Source organism: Hyla sarda, chromosome 9 (assembly GCF_029499605.1).
Source record: "Hyla sarda isolate aHylSar1 chromosome 9, aHylSar1.hap1, whole genome shotgun sequence".
NCBI classification, from domain to species: domain Eukaryota; kingdom Metazoa; phylum Chordata; class Amphibia; order Anura; family Hylidae; genus Hyla; species Hyla sarda.
In genome coordinates this window covers 145553197-145575880 of record NC_079197.1, presented here as the reverse complement: position 1 = coordinate 145575880, position 22684 = coordinate 145553197, and the positions used below count along the sequence as shown (strand labels likewise).

Genomic DNA, 22684 nt, shown 5'->3' with positions numbered 1-22684 from the left:
ATTGTCCCACTCTGGCCACATGGAATGCTGGGAAAAGTCAGAGACAACAGTAAAATAAAATATAAAGCCAATGCAGAGATGTAGAAAAAATGGAGCACTCACCCGGTCTTTGATAAAGAAAACTTCTTTATTGCATCAAATGAATCTTGGCGTTCTCATGGAGTGGGGGAGAGCGGACAGGAACAGGGGGTGGGGGGAATGGGATGGGCGACGGTCCGTATCGTGCAGACAGCGCTTCGTCAGGCTCCAGGGGGGCCTGACGAAGCTCTGTCTGCGCGATACGGACCGTCGCCCATCCCACTCCCCCACCCCACTTCCCCACCCCTGTTCCTGTCTGCTCTCCTGCACTCCATGAGAATGCCAAGATTTGTTTGATGCAATAAAGAAGTTTTCTTTATCAAAGACCGGGTGAGTGCTCCATTCTTTCTACATCTCTGCATTGGATTTATATTTCACTCTATATGAGAAGCACCGGAATGGTCATACAGTTGCAGAAGTTAGATGAATAGTCCCATATATGAAGTAACAGTGCCGGGTAGTTTCTGTGTTGGACTGAGTAAAATAAAATAACTTGCATCCCAGCACTTCCTGATGTGGGTCCTATTCATAAAAATGGGACAAAGCAGTGCACAGAGGTAATAGAAGTGTATTTTACAGTATTATAACTTGGCATCATGGACTCTGAAGAAAAAAAAAATCTTGGAATACCCTTTTAAAGGGTACCTCTCATCAAATAAACTTTTGATATATTTTAGATTAATGAATGTTGAATAACTTTCCAATAGCATGTTAATGAAAAATATGCTTCTTTCTATTGTTTTTTCCCCGATCAGTCCTATCAGCAAGCATTTCTGACTCATGCTGGAGTCCTAAACACTCAGAGCTGCCAGCCTGCTTTGTTCACAGCCAAACAGGCTGTGAACAAAGCAGGCTGGCAGCTCTGAGTGTTCTCCTTTGTGAACAAAGCAGACTGGCAGCTCGTAGTGTTTAGGACTCCAGCATGAGTCTGAAATGCTTGCTGCCAGGACTGGTAGGGAGACCCCTAGTGGTCATTTCTTCAAAGTGGAAAACTAAATAGAAAGAAGCATATTTTTTAATAACATGCAATTGTAAAGTTATTTTGCATACATTAATCTATAATATATCAAAAGTTTTTTTGATGAGAGGTACCCTTTAAATGTGATAGCTCATGAGTGTATTCATCGAGACAGGCATGATCAGTCTTAAAAGAGAATTAAAAAAATATGACTTTTTGGTAACAAATCTTAAATTTTTTTCTGTCAGTATCCCTATGAAATGATAGCAGCATTCTTACGTTTCTAAGAACGAGGGACGACTTTCATCTGGTATGAACAAGGCCTTGAAGCATTGGTGTCGGGCTCTGGTCTTATACTTAGAGTCTTTCTGTCTACAGTCGGCTCCAGGGTAAACTTTTGCAGCATGGTGGTAAGAAAGAGGAAGAGCTCCATGCGGGCCAGGCCTTCTCCCACACACACACGTTTTCCTGAGGAGACACAATGGCCCTGATTTACTAAGAGTGGAGTGTAGGTTTCATTGTTTTGTTTTCTTTGTAGGGTTTTCCTCAGCTGAAATCCACCACATTTTCTTTGGAAACCTTAGTAAATATGTTGGGTTTTTGTTGAAATGTCGGTAACTTGCCCCTTTTTGGCCAGAAAAAGACGCAGAACCCGACAAATTTGCAATAGTAAACGAGGGCCAATGTCCATATTCAATAAGAATAAGATAGGCTATAAACATATCCAACATTTTTTTTTTTTTAGCTTTTCTACCCCTAGACATCTTATCCCCATCCAAAGAACAGGGAAATAACATGTCTGATTGCTCTCGGTGCTGCACCTGGGGTTCGCTTAGAGTGTCGGGTTCAGCGTCGGAGGCTCGTGGCGTCACCGCCGTGCCCCCTCAATGCAAGTCCATAGACTTGCATTTGAGGGGGCATGGCTTTGAAGTCACGAGTGGGGCGTGACCGTGATGTCATGAGCCTCCGCCCCGCATCGCTAGTCATCTAGCACAGAGCGAAGTTTGCTCCGTGCACCGGATGTCTGGGGTGCCACAGCCAAGATCGCGAGGGGATAGGGGATAAGATGTCTAGGGGCGGTGTACGCCTTTAATTAATATATAGATTGGAGCAGATAAAACCCTGAGAGGACTCCTAGGAGGAACAGTGAGAGTCCTGCTTACCCCGCCCACGCAGGATGATTGACAGCCTTCTCTGCATCAATGTGTCCACAGAGATGATTGTCAATCTTTTTTTAGGCTAAAGAAAAGCACCCCATTTTTTCCACATATAATGCACACTAGCCATCATTAGCCGTCACACCCCCTCCCATAGACTTTCATTGAGGGGATGGGGCGTGATGTCACACAGGGGCGGAGTCATGACGTCACGGACTTCCGTTCCGGTGGTTGGGATCCAGACCCTCCAGCGCCTCCGGAGCAGAAACAGGTGGGTGCTGCATGCTATATTGCGGGGGTCCCCAGCAGCGGGACCCCCGCGATCAGACATCTTATCCCCTATCCTTTTGATAGGGGATAAGATGTCTAGGGGTGGAGTACCCCTTTAAAACAGTGTTGTATTATTCTTAAAAAGGTGTCTGCGGGTTGAAGGGGCTGCCAATGCAGGAGGCAAGAGCAGCAGCATTGGGGAAGGTTAGTGTACTTTAATTTTTGTTTTTACTGCATCGGGAGTCAAATACAAATAATATTTTAGGTGGGAAAACCCTTTTAACTCAATAAGTTATAGCATGACAAACTTAAAGGGGTATTCCGGAGGAAAACTATTTTTTTTTTTTAAATCAACTAGTGCCAGAAAGCTAAACAGATTTGTAACTTTCTTCTATTTTAAAATCTTAACCCTTTCAGTACTTAGCTACTGTATGCTCCACAGGAAGTTCTTTTCTTTTAGAATTTCTTTTCTGTCTGACCACAGTGCTCTCTGCTGGCAGGAGAGGTTTGCTATGGGAATTAGCTCCTGCTCTGGACAGTTCCTGACATGGACAGAGGTGTCAGCAGAGAGCACTGTGGTCAGACAGAAAAGAAATTCAAAAAGAAAAGAACTTCCTGTGGAGCATACAGTAGCTAAGTACTGGAAGGGTTAAGATTTTAAAATAGAAGAAAGTTACAAATCTGTTTAACTTTCTGGCACCAGTTGATTTAAAATAATAATAATAATAATAATAATAATAATAATGTTTTCCACCGGAGTACCCCTTTAACTCTGTTACAATTGCATTGTGTGATGTTCTCCAATATTCTGTATGAAAGATGCTTTATCTAAGCATGACCTTTACATGTGAATATCTGTCAGATTTATATTGTCTTATCTACTATAATGTGACTTCTACCATGACTGATAGCACTGTGCCTATTAGTAGGGAACACAAAAACCCATTTTACTATCTAGCTATGAAAGATCATTTCTCTTACCTGTAGAGAATGCCATAAAGGCATCGATTTTCTTAAAGGAACCTTTCTCATCAAGAAAATGTCCAGGATCAAACTCATCTGGGTTCTTGAAATGTTTGGGGTCTTTCAGGACAGAAGTCAGGATTGGAAAAATCATAGTTCCCTGAAAATAAATGCGTTACGTAAGTAGATCTGGTATAGTTAAACATCAGGTCTGACTGGTGGTTGACTGGTTATATACTGTAGTGATGAATCCCTTAACTATACTTAGTCATGGAGCTGGTCATAAAATGCAGGTAGTTAAAACAATTCTTTTTAAATCAACTGGTGCCAGAAAGTTAAACAGATTTGTAAATGACTTCTAATAAAAAATCTTAATCCTTCCAGTACTTATCAGCTGCTCTATACTACAGAAGAAGTTATTTTCTTTTTGAATTCTTTCCAGTCTGACCACAGTGCTCTCTGCTGACACCTGTGTCCATGTCAGGAACTGCAGGAGAGGTTTTCTATGGGGATTTGTTCCTACTCTGGACAGTTCCTGACACAGACAGAAGTGTCAGCAGAGAGCACTGTGGCCAGACAGAATAGACATATAAAAAAAAAAATCAGATGCTGTATGCTCCAGAGGAAGTTAACTACTGGAAGGATTAAGATTTTTTTTTTATAGAAGTAATTTACAAATCTGTTTAACTTTCTGGAGCCACTTGACATGAAAAAAAAAAAAAATGTTTTCCACCGGAGTACCCCTTTAAGGTTTAAAAAGCAACACGTTAATCCTAAAGATAGAAACATATACATAGTAACATAGTAATACAGTTTGTAAGGCTAAAAAAAAAGACAAGAGTCCATCGAGGTCAACCTATAACCCTACTGTGTTGATACAGAGGAAGGCAATCTTACCCCATGAGGCTGATGCCAATTGCCACATGGCAAAGTAAAAATTCCTGTTACAATCAGCGCTGGCCGTGAGCGCTCTCCCTTCTCTGTCATTCCCTGCTGGTAGGGCTTGGATTTGCATTGTGGGACGTGCCCTCATGCAAGTCCCAGCCCATCACTCACTTCTGCTTCCTTCTGTTCCTCCGGTTCTCTTGCATCGCCCACGCGTGTGCCCCTGCCTCCTATGACTCGTGCGCCGGAGCTCTGTGGTTTTAAGGGGTCAGTAAGCCTTAATTAGTGACTACACCTGTTCCTTCCCTATAGGTTTGTTCACCTCCCCTGCCTTTTGCTGGATCTTTGTTGCCTTAGTGCCTTAGTGAAAGCTATCTTCAGTCTTGCCTACCTGTTTTCCTGACGCTAGTTCCATGACCTGACCTTGCTCCTTTGCTGCCTGCCTATAGACCTCCTGCTATGTTTCTGACTCCGTGCCTGTGCCGCCAGCCCTGACCTCCTGCTATCCAGACCATGACTTGCCATATCCCTCCTGTGCCTTGTACCTCAGAGTCATGCCAGGGGTAGCAACCTGGATGCCGCCTACCGCAGCAAGACCATCCTGCTTTGCAGCAGGCTCTGGTGAAAACCTGCGGCACCTTAGACTCCGCTCCCTGGCATGGCCCACGTCATCTGCCACACAGGTCCAGCGGATCCACTACCTCCGTGCGTGTCCTGACTGCCGCCGTGAGTCTTACAATTCCTTCCCGACCCCCCGACCCCCATAAATCTAGTGGGGTATCCCAGCACCAGTAGCTGTCCCGTAGCTTTGGACTGTCTCGGGCAGCTTGGCAGCACAAGGTATTGGGCCCACTGGAGTTCTGCTGTTAGATTAATTATGTATTTATTATAGTATCAGATAATATATTTTCTTAAATTAATTTTATTATTGTTATATGTATATATGTTTTATATGTTTCTGTGCCTTTAAGGGTGCTACCCATGAGACCCTGCAGTGAGCCCCTGTGACCCTGCCTGCCAATGAGAACCCCAAAAGTCTCCCCTACATAGTGAGCTGCAGGGGAGGAGTTAGCCAGTCCACTGTCCAGTGCTAGACATTGTTCAGTCTAGTTCCAACAAGGCTTCTGAGCAACAGCTTAGCTCAGGTGTGCTGTGTGTCATTTGCTCCGAGGAGAGGCCAACTTCAAGTCTAATCTCTCAACTGGTCATCCTGCAAGGATTACTTCGCAAGGAGGAAATTCATACCTCTGTGGAATGTTCTTCAGTACCTAGGTGGGACTCTAGCGACCAGGATTTAATCTTCTGTCTCAAGTCAGTATAATTCTCAACAGTCTCAGCAAGGTAACAGGGCTCCCAAGGGGTTACACTGAACTCTCACACCAAGACCAGCTGTTTGGGCATTACCATCTGCACCAGCTGAGTAAAGACAGTTATCCGTAACCTGACATCGGTGTGTTTATTTACTCCCCGTGTCTGGCCCAGGAGAAGCTGTCCCCAACCTCAGGTATATAGGATAGTGGTGCCCTGGCATCACGAACTGATCAGGTATTTCCACCAACACCACCGCGTGTCACCACAACACTTTTCGGCATCTCAAGCAGGATAGTTGCTGTTCTTGAGCCGGCGCCACACTAGTATCCATAACCTGTAATATTATATTTTGCCAGAAAAACATCCAGGCCCCCATTGAACTTGTTCATTCAGTCAGACATTGCAACATCATGTGGCAGTGAGTCCCATAGTCTCACTGCTCTAACAGTAAAGAATCCCCATCTGTGAGGATGGTGAAACCTTCTTTACACTAGATGAGGATGCTAAGTCAAGAAGAAGAGAAGACGAGCATAGAGTACCTTTGGAATATGATATCCTCTGAAGGTTGTGTCTTTGCTGGCAGCATGGGGCACTCCTAAAGGAACAATATCAGCAAATCTCTGAAGCTCATGGATTACGGCTTCTGTATAGGGCATTTTACTCTTGTCATCTATTGACGGACAGCGATCTTTGCCTATGACATTGTCAATCTCTTTGTGGATCTTTTCTGAAATATACAAAAACGAAATGCAGGACATAGTTTTTAATTCTAGTATCACAGAATTAGAAAAAAAATGTGAAAAAACTAATGATCACATATATTTTTGAATAGTAATGAATACATCAGTCTTATTACCTTGTATTTCTGGATATTTCATGAGTATGAGAAAACCATATCGCAATGTCATGCTTGTAGTCTCCGTTCCAGCAAAGAATAAATCTACTATTAATGCCTCTAGGTTTTCCGCATGAAATTCGGTATCTGGGTTCTTCTTGTCCTATAAATTTTCATTTTAGTTATCAAAAACTGTCAAAACACAATCCAATATTTGTAGACATAATAGAAGTTAAAATAAAAAGTGAAGCCAATAACATTTTTGATTATAAAGGTGTACTTTGCCCCTTGACATCTTAACTCCTATCCAAAGGATAGAGGATAAGAAGTCTGATCACAGAGGGTCCGACCGCTGGGACCTCCCACAATCTCTGGTCCGGCACCCCATCGTTCTGAATATTTATGTTCAGAACACGGCTCTGTGCGTGATGGCACACTACACCTCCTCCATTCATGTCTATTCTGGCTCAGAAGTAAAATGTAGAGCAACAAGAAGGGAGCATGAAGACATCACAGGGAAGGAGCTCCGGGGTACCATGGTAGGTGAGTATGTATATTTTATTTTATTTTTCATGGCAGCATTTAAAATATTTTATGTATCCAGAATACCGCTTTAATATTTGTTACTATGTGCCCTCCTAACATGTGTGACCCCCTAAAGGTCTGCCATTCTGAGATTATCTACAAACCCACCTCCTCCATCTTTATAAGGAAACAATCTATGAAGTCACGAGGGCAGTTCTCATCCAGGGTGGCTCGGTGGGTGTTCACCATCTCTTCAAAATATTGCTTCAGTATGTTTGTCATTTTGAACATCCCTTGGTGAGGACCAGGAAGGTAGGACATCAGGGTTGGGAATATGTTAAAAAGCTAATAAAGAAAATGTAAAATGCATCCTTAATATTCTTGCATTGGTTTAGTGCCATATTTACGGTATATATATATTTGGACATTTTAATTGCTTTAAAGGGAAACTGACAGAAGGGCCTCCCGAACCAACATGAATATGCAGGTAGATAGAGCTGGTGACCCTCTTTCTAATGCTTCTTTTCAAGTGACCATCGATGCGGCTGTTTAGGAGATATACATCTGGTTGCTAACATAGTTATTACCGTATTTTTCGTCCTATAGGACGCACCGGCGTATAAGACGCACCCAATTTCTAGGTGCAAAATCTACAAAAATTAAGATTTTGAACACAATAGTGGTCTTCAACCTGCGGACTTCCAGATGTTGCAAAACTACAACTCCCAGCATGCCCGGACAGCCGTTGGCTACTGTGTCGCCGCCATCACGTCGTTACGCACGCCGACGCACGTACGTGATGACAAGGAAGGAGAGCGCCGGCCATACAGGGGATCCCTGAACGGAGAAGACACCGAGGAGGCAGGTAAGGTCCCTCCCGGTGTCCTGTAAGCACTAACCCGGCTATTCAGTCGGGCTGTTCGGGATCGCCGTGGTGAAATCGCTGAACAGCCGGGTTAGTGTCACTTTCCCTTCAGATGCGGCGGTCAGCTTTGATCGCCGCGTCTGAAGGGTTAATACAGGGCATCACCGCGATCTGTGATGTCCTGTATTAGCCGCGGGTCCCGGCCATTGATGGCCGCAGGGACCGCCGCGATAGGGGTGTATTCGCTGTACGCCCCCTGTCACGCCCCCTCCCATAGCATCGCTGACATTTGTGTCTCTATGGTTACAGACTACAAACAAACCCAGTGTAGTCTGATCTTGGAGCGATAGCAAATGTATGTTAACAAGAAGATGAGGACAGACAAAGTTTAGTTTGATCACAGGATCAAACTGCAAAGGGAAGGTCAGTAGTCTCTAACAATGAAAAATACACCTACATATGCAGAATGGCCCACCTTCACACTCTCTATATTGTTGCCCCTGTCTACACAGTAGCTGTAGACACAAAAAGTGGAAAATGTTTATCTGCAAAGTTTCCTTATCTTAATGGCTTACTCAATAGTTTTTCTGTTCCAATTCTGTGTCAAGGCTGCCAAGATCTCTGATATGATCCAAAGGTGACCACGTACCCAGCAATACAGTATGTTTGTCCATACTTGTCCGTACTATTTACTATTACCTGTACAAGCAGATAGGTACCTGTGTCTTGATATATATAATAGACACCACCGAGTTTACATTCAACCATGTCTGTTGAGGTTGGCAAAGGTAGTCAACCCTTTAATTTTGGTAAATTTAGTTTAATTCCATTGGTCCGATATAGATTTTAGTCATAATTACCTGCCCTATACGGGAGTTAAACACCTGGAGAAGGTCGTTGAAGTATTTCAAAAGATTCAAGAATTTTTGGTCTTCATAGTCAAATCTTTCCCCAAAAACAACGGAGCAAATGACGTTGGAAACAGCGAGTCGTAATATATGCATTGGGTTAATTGGCGAATCTGTTGTTAATATAAAGAGAGGGTCAGTCATTGCTTTAATGTACATTGTATAACCACTGGAAACATTTGATAAACATGTCTATATAGTAGGACTGTAAATGTATAGTGGTGTATATGGTGAACCCATTCACATTGGCTACATCCATTGATTTTAGGGGGTTAGCAATTGATCTATTAAGGGAAAATATGACAGTTTTTAGATCACACATGATGGCGAAACATTGTTTCCTGAGCCTGAGTATGCATGTTTATGTGTTAGTCGGGAGGTTTTCGGTCAACAGCTACCTGAGTATGGGACAAATATTTTTGGAACTCAACTAACCTTTGTCTTTCATAAATTTCTCAGCAAGGCACTGGGCTTCTTCTAGGATTCTTTCTTCAATGCTCCTCTTTCCCATTCCAAAATTTCTCAAAGTTGTCAGAGAAAATCGACGAAGGATTTTCCACCTTTCTCCGCTGCTTGCAATGACCCCTGTAAGTTCAAGGATATCTTTCAACTTAAGTAGGTCCAAAAATTAGGATTATATAAAAAGCTAAAAGCACAGTATGGTCAGTTAACCCCCTAAAGGACACAAATAATTTTGCCCCGAGGACACAGCCAACTTCTAAGAGCCATAACTCTTTTATATGTCATTTTACATTTTAAAGTCCTCATAAGGGTCTATTTACAGCAATCTTTGGATTGCTATGACTGTTTAGTGCTATGCATTGGCATAGCACTGATCAATGATATCAATGATTTACTTCTATAGTCTGCCTCTGTGGGCAGACTATACAAGAAGATCTCCAGAGCGGCAGGAGGCAGGTGAAAAGACCTCCGGACGCATTTTTCACTCATCGGACACCACCCAATCGTGCTGCTGGTGGTCCGATGAGTAATTAAGCATAACCACTGCTACAGGTGCCGTGATTAGTATTGATCACTGCATCTGAAGGGTTTATGGTGCATCTGAAGGGTTAAGTGTGATCGCTGATGTCCGCCATTAGTGTCGAGGTTCTGGCTGTTAATAGCAGCTAGGTCCTGCTGTCTATGAATCCTGCCCTCGCTTCATAGTCGGAATGCCTCTTAGGACATAACTTTGTGCGTTAAAGAGGCACTGTCATTGTTAAAAACTTTTCATATATTGCAGTACTCGTTATAATATGACATTTCACAATATACACCTGTTAAAATTTTTTTTACATTTTCACCTGAAATTCAAGCTCAAAATAGCCACCACTAGGGATCGTCTGTCTTTTAGCCAGACAGACTAGTCTAGATTTTACAGCATACTGGATACTGGCCGTAAAGCATACCGGTATCCAGTATAGGAGATTTCTATTGTGTATGCAAAACTACAGATAAAGGATGTGTGGACATGCTGGGAGCTGTAGTTTTACAACAGCTGGAGGCAACACTGCTCTAACACAGTTATTTACAAACATTGCAGCTTCAGTTGTTACTAAACTACAACTCCCAGCATGCTGAAATAGTCAAAGCTTTCTCGGACTCCTGAATGACAAAGAAGTTGATCAGACATTCAGGAGACTGTGAAAGATGAATGACACACATAGTGACAGCTATGCTGATTAGCATCCAGCTTTACTAGGAGAAGATAAAACAGATAGAACATGTATTCATAAAAATGCTGTACTTTTATCTAAAAAATCCTTGCAATAATTTTATAAAGATCTATTCTTATATTTATACATTTTATCCTGTTATGAATTCACCATAATGTCTTCTGATTACTGCAGGCAAGCTCCAAGCATCTTCCTCTGTGTAACATGTACAGCATAAAACCAGAGAGGAAAGGGTTACAGAGTAGAGAGTACTGATTGGCTGACTGCCCAGGCTTGCTCCTGTGAGGGAGACAGACTGACACGCCCCCTCCAGCCTGCACAATGCAAAAGTAACTCACCAGCAGATAAATGCTTATATCTCTGGATATGTAGGTCCGAGACACATAAAAATGATATGCACATGATCAGGATTGGGTCCTGAGTAACATATCACTGTTTTTTTCTTTTTTTTGCACTATGACAGGTACGCTTTAAGTACCAGGGCACTAGGACATACATTTATGTCCGTTGTTGTTAAGGAGACCATTTAAATTTAAGTCATTTACTATTTAAAGTGGATATCATTATAAGTAATAGTTTGAACTAGTACGGTTTGTTGTATTTCCAGAAGTGGATCCAGTAGGAAGGAGAAGTATAAATCCTTCCTTTATATTTCCCATTCCTTTTAAATCTGCTTCTGGCTTTGGCTCAAAAACTGCAGTGGTAGTATTCAACTGGTTTTGTCTCAGAATAATGACCAAAATGCTATTTATCAATCTGTCCAAGACAAAAACTGGAGTGATTTGCTGACAGCAACCAATCACAGCTCAGTTTAACAAGCTCTGGTAAAATTTAAACTGAGATGTGATCATTCTAGTTTTTTGTCTCAACTTGATTGATAAATGTGTGAACCTAGCCTTACATTTAAATGGGTCTTATCCTACAAAAGATATTGGGGGAGATTATTTAAAACCTTTGTCGAGGAAAATTGGGTTAGTTGCCCATAACAATCAGATTGCTTCTTTCATTTTTAAAAAGGCCTCTGAAAAATGAAGAGAAGCAATCTGATTGGTTGCTATAGGAAACTGCACCATGTTTTCTCTACACAGGTTTTGTAGTTTAGGCAAACTACCTACAGAGGGCAAACTACCTGCTGGAGGGCTCTACATATGGGGGGCAAACTTCCTGCAGGGTGTCCTACCTACAGGGGGGATTTCACTTACAGTGGCTAACTACATATGGGGGTCTTGCTTAGAGGTAGGGGTAAACTACCAGCAGGGGCTCTAACCTACAGGGAAGCAAACTAAAAGCAGAAAGGTCCTACCTATGGGGGGGGGGGGGGATTACCTGCAGGAGTAACTACCTACAGGGGGAGGGGCTACCTACATGGAGCAAACTACCTGCTGGAGGGTTGTACCTAAAGGGGGAAAACTACCTACAGGGGGTCCTACTTACAGGAGGAAAACTACCTACAGCAGACAAACTACCTGCAGGGGGAGATCCTACCTACACAGGCAAACTAAATACAGAGGAGTGGGGGGAGTGGTTGCCCTTAGGTTGGGAAAAATTAAGCTGGAGTCTATTTTAATGTGGATAACTTATTCTTATATTTTTATGTCCTATATCAGTGGCAGTGGCGTAGCTATACAGGTTGCAACGGTCGCCATGGTGACCGGGCCCGTTACCACAATCACATTATGGCCGACACCGCCATCAATTAAGGCCGGCACCGCCATTAATTAATCAGTATTTCAGCCGCTGCTACCAGACCTGTCCGTCTGGCAGCAGCACAGTCTACATGAGGAGGACCTGGGGTGGGACCTGAGTGACTATCCCACCCCTGCCTTTTCGCTGCATTAAGTGAGTGGAGAAGGAGGGGCATGGCACGTATGGTGCCAACAGGAAGCCCTGCCTCTCTCCTTCCGCAGTGACTGCCCATAATCTCACCTAGTCACACCGCCTGCAGGACCGTCAGTCACAGCCCGGTAATCTGCCAGCAGGACTGTCTGTCTGACTGCTTCCCTTTCCTCCGCCCGGTATGAGTAAACCCTGCACATTATAAATGAACGGCGGACTTCCAGATGTTGCAAAACAACAACTCCCAGCATGCCCGGACAGCCGTTGGTGGTCCGGGCATGCTGGGAATTGTAGTTTTGCAACATCTAGAGGTCCGCAGGTTGGAGACCACTGATTTAAGGCATGCCTATGAAATTAGCGCAGAAACTCCTGCGCTCACTTCATAGTAGTTGCGCATAGTGACATCCTCTGATGTCAGAAGCCAGTGTTTTCCAACCATGGAGCCTTCAGCTGTTGTAAAACTACAACTCCCAGCATGCCCAGACAGCCTTTGGCTTTCTGGGCATGCTGGGAGTTGTAGTTTTGCAACAGCAGGAGACACAAAACTACAAATCCCAGCATGCCCAAACAACCTTTGGCTGTTTGGGCATGCTGGGATTTGGAGTTTTGTGTCTCCTGCTGTTGCAAAACTACAACTCAAGCCAAAGGCTGTCTGGGCATGCTGGGAGTTGTAGTTTTGCAACAGCTGGAGATGCCATGGTTGGAAAACACTGGCTTACAGTAAATGTCTTAAAGGAGTACTCCAGGATGCAAAAATTGTCATTCAGACTGCCAGCAGTAAAATAATAAATATACATACCTGCTGTCTCTCCCCCGGTGCCTCCAGTAACCCGCTCTGGCCTCCGCCCCAATCCTTTTCCTGGTTGCCGGTGGTCGATGAGTCACACTGCCGCTCAGCCTATCGCCGGCCGAGGCGGGGCTTGGCTGAGGATCCACCGATGACTTGACTCTATAGAGTGCCTCATGCTGTTTTCCCCTCCTATGTGCTGCTCACAACAGCAATCTGCCACTAACAAGCAGCCACACAGGGACCTGCGAGTCACCGCGGGCACATGCTGTGTACTCGGAAAAATCATGGAGCGGCTCGTAGTGGCGGATTGCTGCTGTAAGCAGGACACGGGGGAAAACAGCTGGAGGCACACTATACGATCAGCAGAGTAACATACACTACTGATCTGTTACATGTGACCCTACCCTAAGGGTGCATTCACATGTGCGTATTTTTGCTGCAGATTTGCTTCAGCAGATTTTGCTGCCCATTAACTTCAATGGGTAGCAAAATCTACCACAGCAAATCTGCAGCAAAAAATTTATTGAATCTGTGGGGGGAGGGGGGGGGATTTGTGGGCTGCACTCGTTCAGCCATCCTGAATAATGGTATCTGCTTGTTCATGAGGTAATCATAGAATTTGGGGTCCAGAGGCAGCGTGTGTATGTATGGTGTGTGTATGTACTGTATGTATGATGTATGAATGATGTGTGTTTATAAATGATGTGTGGGTATGTACTGTATCTATGATGTATGAATGATGTGTGTGTATGTACTGTATGTATGATGTATGAATGATGTGTGTGTATAAATGATGTGTGGGTATGTACTGTATGTATGATGTATGAATGATGTGTGTGTATGTATTGTATCTATGATGTATGAATGATGTGTGTGTATGTACTGTATGTATAATGTATGTATGATGTATGAATGATGTGTGTGTATGAATAATAGATGTCTGTAAACAAGATGTATGTATGATGTGTGGAGATGTATTATGCGGGGGGATCTGGAGGCGGCGGGTGTATGTATGATATGTGTATGCATGATGTGTGTGTATGTATGTATTATGCATGTGTGGGGTGGGGGGCGGAGGCGGCGTGTCTATGATGTGTGTATGTACTATATGTATGAATGGTGTGTGTGTATGTACTGTATGTGGCAGTATTATATTCAGGGGGTACATTGGGTGGAAGGATTATATTCAGAGGGTACATTGGGTGGCAGGATTATATTCAGGGGGTACAGTAGGTGGCAGGATAATATTCTGGGTGTACAGTAGGTGGCAGGATTATATTAAGCGGGTATAGTGGGTAGCAGGATTATATTCAGGGGGTACAGTAGGTGGCAGTATTATATTCAGGGGGTACAGTAGGAAGCAGTATTATATTCAGGGGGTACAGTGGGTGGCAGTATTATATTCAGGGGGTACAGTGGGTGGCAGGATTATATTCAGGGGGTACAGTAGGTGGCAGTATTATATTCAGAGGGTACAGTAGGAGGCAGTATTATGTTCAGGGGGTACAGTGGGTGGCAGTATTATATTCAGGGGGTACAGTGGGTGGCAGTATTATATTTGGGGGGTACAGTGGGTGGTAGTATATGCAGGAGGTACAGTGGATGGTAGTTTTATATTCAGGGGGTACAGTATTTAGCAGAATAATAATGATTATTGTCTTCATACAGAGGATGAGGAGCCTATGATGTCCAGGCGTCAGACTCTGCAGAGATGATGGAGCTGGAAGACGTCCTGACGTCTGAACCAGATGAAGAAGAAAAGAAAAGACAACAGAGAAGACATCACTCAGGTCACTGATATCATTGTGTGTTCTCCTGACTGTCCTATCAGCTGGAGTCACTTGTAAGTTCCACAGTGATGATGGGTGATGCTGTACCCTAATCTGGGGCTCTCCAGCTGTTGCAAAACTACAACTCCTATAATGCCGGAGGCTCTACAGACATGATGGGAGTTATAGCTTTATAACAGCTGGAGAGCAACTGGAACCAGGGTGATTGGGTGATTGGTGGGGGTCCCAGCAGTTTGACCCCCACTAGAAAAATGGGCTGCTTATTCTTAAATGCCTGGGCATATGTTTTGTCTGTCTGGCCCTGCCTGTTAGCCACTTATATAGTTGTGTATTCTCCTGACTGTGTCCCATCAGTGCTGTAGTCACTGATATGTTTGTGCGGCCGAGTAAGGGGTCCTTGGGTTTCTAGCTACGCCCCTGATCAGTGGTCTGTAACCCATGGCTTTTCGATAGGAAACCACAACTCTCAGCTTACCCTTATAGAATTCAGCTATTTGGCAGAGAGTTGTAGTTGAAATAAACAGCTGCCCAGGACTAGAAAGAATGCATTCGTTTTTGCCAAGAATCAATGCCGCGCCTGTTCTTGTTGATTCAAATATTTTCAGAGGGGTTAGCTGCAGTAGCAGTGCAGCCCATTGAAGAGAATAGTTCTGTTCCTGGGAAGAAATATTCTTATGTCAGACTTCACCTTTTTATTGCATGCATGGTAGGTAAGGTGGTTCAGACCACCTGTTATAGCACTACCTAAAAAACATTACAGGAGGACTCAGGGGCGGACACAGACAGCAGAGGGCCCCTGTGCAAAGAATGTGCCTGGGCCCCCACCTATATCAGGACCTTCCCCCCTAATATCAGTTGTTAATTATTTATGAAGGCCCCGATATGCTGCAGCTCATTCAGGCCCCCCCCACATTGATGCTCTGAGACAGTGACAGACAATCCCATCAGACCTCAGATCAGACTAAAAATAAATAAATGAAACTTACCTCTCCTGCTCCTCTGCTCTCCATATCTGCCAGGGTGTCCCCGAAGTGAGCGCCTTCCCTGCTGGTCTCCAACAGCCACATGACCTGACTCAGCCCGCACTGCACAGTCACGTGACCTGAATGCGTACAGCGTCGGGGGGTGGGGGTGGGGGATCATTCTGCAAGAATTATAGTTTTACAACAACTGGAGGCTCCCTGGTCAGAAAACACTGCTCTACTGCATGGAGAGGATCACAGGTGTGTTTTAATGGGTAAGGTGGCCAATTTCTGGAAGCGCGAAAAGTGACCTCACACTTACAAACAAGGAATGATGGGAGCAAACTCCAACAGGAAATAGCCAGTTCACAAAAAGCTAGCCACATCATTATGGTAATCTCACAATACAGCCATTTAGCCCCAAGACAAGCGCGGACTTTGCTAAGCCTGTCCAATACTGTCTGCAGGTACGTACTAAAATCACCTTATGGTGGATAACCCCTTTAAATACTGGTCCTACATCTGTCAAATATTACATGTTACCAGAAATGAATGGCCTAGGTACAGTACTATAGAAATAGTTACATTATTTACAAGAATAAAAAAAAAAAAATATTACTTAATTATTTATTATTATTAATTATTAGTGATGAGCGGCAGGGGAAATATTCAGATTCACAATATTTTGCGAATATATAGACGAATGTGTGGTGTCCCGGTACAGGACATGTCCTGTCCCTTTTCTCTGGAGTCCCCTCAGCCAGAGTCCCTCCATGCTAATGGGCTCTCCTGAATGGCTAACCCCTAGTCGCCTCTTAATATGTAATGTTTAATGTATGTATTTATAGATGTAATTAATATAGGATACCTCTGTATAGGACCTTAGAGGTCACGTGCCTGTAATTTATGTTATGCTATGGTTTAAGGACCTTTGGGTCATGTGAGATACCCAGAGTTCCAGAGGTCAGGACTGACAGGTTTGGCTATCCAATGAGCTTTGTCCCACCCACTAAATTCTCTCTCTTAGTTCCAGACTATCAAGCAGAACTAATCTCATAGCAAATCATCAATTCAAGCTAGGCCTGAAGCCTTATCTTCCACAGCCACTAAACCGTAAGTCATCCAGCTCAAAACTACTAAAATCCTGTGTGACTACTTCAACTCAATTATCTTCAAACCAGTAGCACAGTGGCTAGAAAACCAAAGCTCACTGATATCTAAGAAGTCCCAGCAAACCTGAACTACGGTCCTCTATACAAAGACTGTTTTGTTTCCTGCAGTTGCATAAAATATGCAGTAAAGTTTATTCCAGTTTCATCAAATATCTGCTGTGGACATTCAATTATTTCTCCCTACCGTTTCTGGGACGGTTGGCGGTAGGACCATTAATCTAAGGAAACCTCATCCTGGCGTCACGACAACATGGGGTTAATACCAACATACCCTTCACTATTACCTGCACCACCTAGTCACCACAAATGTTCGTCCTATGTTTGTGAAATTCACATATTCGCTATGTTTGTTCACTTTTTTTTCCATGCGGAAATCGTAATGAAATTCGTATCGCGTGCATGCGCGATTATATCTTTCAGCTAACTAACATTATAACCTGTATTTGCATCCTTCGCATTGGCCCACAAGCTAAAAGAAGGGAGGGATCAGTGTCCTCTGGAAGTGCCGATATTCGCCAATATTTGCATATTCGCATATACAAAATATTCGCGCACCACACTGACTCACACAGTAAATAATATTGGAGCCTTCTTTGGACCACAAGCTGAAAGCAGGGAGGGATGATCACTATTTTTTTTTTTTTTTTACAGTATATATATATTGTTGTGATGTGTACTGTGAAGAAAAAAAAGACAACAAATATTCGTCATTACAAATATATATAGCGCTATGTTCTAAAAATAAACAGAAGACAGGACAGCACTCACCATCCAACTTGGCCTTATTCAAGCGTTATGATGACAAAGGATATGTGCACAGGTGGAGGTGGGGAGCACAGCCGGGACAGACTGTTTCGCGCCATTACAGGGCTTCTTCAAGCCGGTGTACACCGGCTTGAAGAAGCGCTGTGATTGCGTGAAACAGTCTGTCCCGGCTGTGCTCCCCACCTCCATCCTTTGTCATCATAACGCTTGAATAAAGCCAAGTTGGATGTTGAGTGCTGTCCTGTCTTCTGTTTATATATGGTATTTTCTTCTTTGGACACTGCACCATCGTTACCATCCGTTACCTGGATTACGCTATTACAGTCCTCCATTAGCTATACCTGCTTACCCTAGTCTTGTCAGTGCCGGACCATTCTATCTTCTGTTGGTTTATGCTATATTCTAAATATTTGCAAAATCGGGAAGTACCAATATTCGCAGTAAAAATTTGCATTTCGTATATTCGCACTCAACACTATTCATTATTAATTGTTATTTTAGAAATTTACTTTATCGGCTTACCAAAATCCTTAAAAAAATACTCTGCTGCTCCTGTGTCTCCCCTATCACTGAACGCGTCGCTGCAGTCCACCAATGCTTCCTTCACTGCATCATATCCGATCAGCACTATCGTCCGAATGTTCGCTATATATACGGTATAGACAGGTCCATATGTCTTACTCAGCTATAGGAATATAGAAGATATCAAAAAAATTGAGCATTACACGTTTGAAAAAAGGAGCTGTATGCTTAGAGTCAAGCTTAAGAAAGGCTTTCGGGATCTCATAAGATTTTGGCACAAACCTGTAATATGCTATCAGGATATTCAGAGTTAAAGGAGATCTCTGGCAAAATTGATTTATCCCTTATCCACAGGATAGGAGATAAGTAGCTGATCGCAGGGGGTCCTGACCTCTGGGGCCCCCTGCAATCACCGGGACAGAACCCGCCATTCAGTGGGGAGCGCATGCTGCAGCCGGCATATGCTCTATTCATTCCTATGGGAGCGCCTATAAAACCTGAGTACAGCTCTCGGGCATCATCGGTACTCCCATAGGAATAAATGGAGTATGTGCCATCTACAGGTGGACAATACACGCTCCTCATTGAGAATGCTGGGGTCCCGTCCTGGAGATTGCGGGTGGCCCAGTTGCCGGACCCCCCATGATCAGCTACTTATCCCCTATCCTGTGGATAGGGGATAAGTTATTTTTCGCCAGATTACTCCTTTAATGGTGGATGGGGGTTCCATTTTTGGACTGGGCATTAAAGAAGATAGGCAGCCATAGACACTTATCCCCTATCCGCAGGATAGGGGTTAAGTGTCTGATTGTGGAGGGTCCCCGCAATCTCCTATACAGGGCTCCGGCTCTCCCATGCAGGGGGCATGTCTTCCGCAGCATGATGCTGCTCCTGACACTCCCCCTCCATGTATCTCTATGGGAGAGGCGGAGATGCAACGTTCGTGCATCCCGGCCTCTCCCAAAGAGCTGTACGTGACTTAGAGCCACCCCGCACCCCAATGAATGCTCTGTCTGTACTATAACACTCAGCAGAGAAAGAAACAAAGTGGCGGCAAATCACTCAGAAATGTCCATTGATTCTTTATTTCTTCGGGACGGAAATACACATGCAGGTCTGTTCCAATAAAACAGACCAAAACGTTGCTCTGTTTTATTGGGACGCACCTGCCTGTGTATGTCCCAAGAAATAAAGCATCAATGGACATTTCTGAGTGAGTTGCCACCACTTTGTTTCTTTCTCTACTGGGAGTTATGCTACTGATTGGTTCGAGTAGAGCACCGCCATTGTACGAAGACTTTTGCTTTGCTTTTGGTGTGTTGTACTGGTGTATTTGTCATAGCAGCTTATTACCGGTATTGAATGCGTGTAGTTGTGCCAGCAATATTCCTCTCCTTGGGACAGTCTGTGGTGTCCCAGCACCAAAGGCTGTCCTGTGGCTTCGGACGGAGGGGGCGTGTCCTCGACCTCAGTGAGGTCGAGGACACGCACTTTAGCTGCACACAGCCACGATAATGACGGGTCTCCCCGGAGGGCCACAGTTTGAGACTACCGCTCTAAGGCTTCTTATGTCTACTTCTAGATCACCCACACATGTGATTTCTACAGCAGATCTATAATAGACATTGCTATATATACAGTGCCCTTATAATGATAACATCTCATAGACGTATACATACCTCAACTAAAGACTGTGGTAGTTCTGAGGTACTGATCTGCAGGATGTTCCCCAGGCCGGGTAGAGGTGTAGGTCCTGGCGGTAGGTTCTTCAGCTTGACCCAACCCCACCATTTCATGAGATAAATGAGGAGGGTGACCCCAGTAGCCAGGAGAAGCGTTCCTGCAATGTTTAGAGCCATCCTGTGTCCCAGTGATTCCAGCTCTGTCTGTACTCTGTCCGCCTGTATTCATTTATATCCAGGGCAACTGTCCAACATGATGATGAAAACAGGCTGGGTGTATTTGCAGTGCAGAGCCGTATTGCACAACATTGTTTATGGGCTTTGCTGCAATTATTAGAAATTAATATAATGCTTGTGAATTCGTCAACAAACTGAGCAAGAACTCCTTTCAAATAACAGGTGCCTTCCTTTGGCTACCCATCAAAAAAGGGATGCCAACAAATGCCAAGGAGCGCTGCAGCCCGCCTATCACTTTAATGTCTGAACATTATCATGTAGTGACTACGTACTGCCCACTTCCCAAAACGTACACGTTCATCTAGAGGGACTTAATAGTGCAGCAGACCATGGTATTGGGGTTTTATAGATAACCGTGAACATTTGGGGAAGTGACCTGAATGTAGTCACTAGCTGACTACATTTGGCCCATTAAACTGAAGGGGCTTCTTGCAATGAAACTCGGTAGATGTCGGCATCCCTTTTTGTGACCCTGCCTGCCAATGGGAACCCCTAAATTCTTGCCCATATAGTGTAGGGGGGGGGGGGGAGGAGTTGCCCCAGTGCAGTTGAGTCTAAGACTAGCCTGAGCATCAGTGTGGTAAAGGTGAGTTGTGTGTGGAGAGCTCTAAAGGCCCAGATCAAATCTACTTTATCTGGTCATATCAAGGATCACCTGCATGGTGGAAGTTCCTGCCATGGCGGAGGAAGCTACAGGACCTTGACAGAACCCTGGATCAATATTCAGGTCAGTATCAATTTATTGGGTGAGAGCACCACAAGTCCCAGCAAGGCAACAGGGCTCCCAAAGGATTACGCTGCATACTCTCACTCTGCACCATACTGTCCATGTAATACCATCTACACCAAGCTCAGTAAAGACAGTTATCTGTAACCTGATGTCGGTGTGTTCCTTTACTCCCCGTGTCTGGCCCAGGAGAAGCTGTCTCCAACCTCAGACTGTGTAGAGCATAACGGTGCCCTGGCGTCACAAAGTGATAAGGTATTTCCCTACACCACCTGTAATACCACAAGTCTATCTGTACTATAACCCTCTCTATCTATAGATGACCTGGTACAAGGACCTGGTCCATTTTGCATAAAAGTGTATATTGTAAATGCTGCAATAATTAAAGGGGTGCTCCGGTGTAAAACATATTATTTCTTTTAAATCAACTGATGCCAGAAAGTTAAACAGATTTGTAAATTACTTCTATTAAAAAATCTTAATCCTTCCAGTACTAATTAGCTGCTGAATACTACAGAGGAAATTATTTCTTTTTGGAACACAGTGCTCTCTGCTGACATCACAAGCACAGTGCTCTCTGCTGACATCTCTGTCCATTTTAGGAACTGTCCAGAGCAGCATATGTTTTCTAGGGGGATTTTCTCCTACTATGGACAGTTCTTAAAATGGACAGAGATGTCAGCAGAGAGCACTGTTCTTGTGATTTAGCAGAGAGCTCTGTGTTCCAAAAAGAAAAGAATTTCCTCTGTAGTATTCAGCAGCTAATAAGTACTGGAAGGATTAAGATTTTTAAGTAATTTACAAATCTGTTTAACTTTCTGGCACCAGTTGATAAAAAAAAAAAAGGTTTTCCACTGGAGTACCCCTTTAACTATATAAATCATTGCTAGAAACACCTCAAATATCAGGGGAGAGCAACTCACATTGCTTCTCTCATATATCCTTCTATAGCCAGACTCAATATACAGCCCCAAATGGCGTTAGTGGAAATTGCATATTTTACTATAAATGGGATGTCTATATCTTGTCAAGGTGAAAGGTGGTTTCATACAGTACATTTCTGTTCTTCAATTGTAAAGCTTGATTTTCAAATAAAGAATGTCTTGAAGGACTTTTATCAATGTAAAATAAAGACAATTTCTTTCACCATTGTGTGGAGTTCTATTCATGTTTGTGTTGGAGATTGGAGCCACCATTGCCAAGTCAATCACTGCATGTAAACAAACACATGATGTAACCTGATGGACCCCATTGAAAAATCAGTGGTGTCCATCATCTGGAAGCAGGGCCGGCCTTAGGTGTTCAGGCGCCCTGTGAGAGCTAACCTTGTGGCGCCCCCCCCCCCCATTACCCCATAAACATACCCCCAATGTTTTTGTTTGGCACCCTCTAGACAATTTGAAGCACACAGTATGCCACAAACACTTTAACGTAGGTAAATTTCCATGACCAATAATACTGGTATACAAGGAGTAAATATATACCACCACACAATAACTGGATAATACCGCCATACTGTACTGAATAAAACCACTATACACAGACCAGTATACTATACAGGATCTTTATACCATATAAGTGATTATATACAGGACCATATGGCGGTAGATATCAGCTGTACACAGGATGTGTATACCATATAAGTGATTACAGTTACATTTTGGGACTCACAATTACGTCTTTTCTGATCAGCGGCGTCCTCTTTCCTTTTCTTCTCCATCTGGATAAGACCGCCATGTGGATCTCTTAACATCTGCAGGACAAACATCT

At 43.7% G+C, this 22684-nt stretch overlaps 1 protein-coding gene across 4 annotated transcripts in view; it reads right to left on the bottom strand.

Annotated features, from left to right (window-relative positions):
- Positions 1 to 20166, bottom strand: part of LOC130290405 (cytochrome P450 2C8-like) — a 57297-nt gene extending 37131 nt beyond the window's left edge. For 2 of the 4 annotated variants that reach the window (XM_056538006.1, XM_056538005.1), the window contains exons 1-9: positions 19948 to 20166; positions 18269 to 18431; positions 9191 to 9340; positions 8708 to 8868; positions 7151 to 7327; positions 6479 to 6620; positions 6162 to 6349; positions 3445 to 3586; positions 1316 to 1504 (exon numbers count right to left, since the gene is read on the bottom strand). In XM_056538006.1, the coding sequence (XP_056393981.1) occupies positions 1320 to 1504; positions 3445 to 3586; positions 6162 to 6349; positions 6479 to 6620; positions 7151 to 7327; positions 8708 to 8868; positions 9191 to 9340; positions 18269 to 18431; positions 19948 to 20127 (1488 nt within the window). In that variant the 5' untranslated portion in view covers positions 20128 to 20166 and the 3' untranslated portion in view covers positions 1316 to 1319. Of the gene's footprint in view, positions 1 to 402; positions 601 to 940; positions 1505 to 3444; positions 3587 to 6161; positions 6350 to 6478; positions 6621 to 7150; positions 7328 to 8707; positions 8869 to 9190; positions 9341 to 18268; positions 18432 to 19947 lie in introns of those variants that run through there. The other 2 variants (XM_056538003.1, XM_056538002.1) reach the window with 2 other exon arrangements.
- Between the last annotated feature and the right edge of the window lie 2518 nt (positions 20167 to 22684).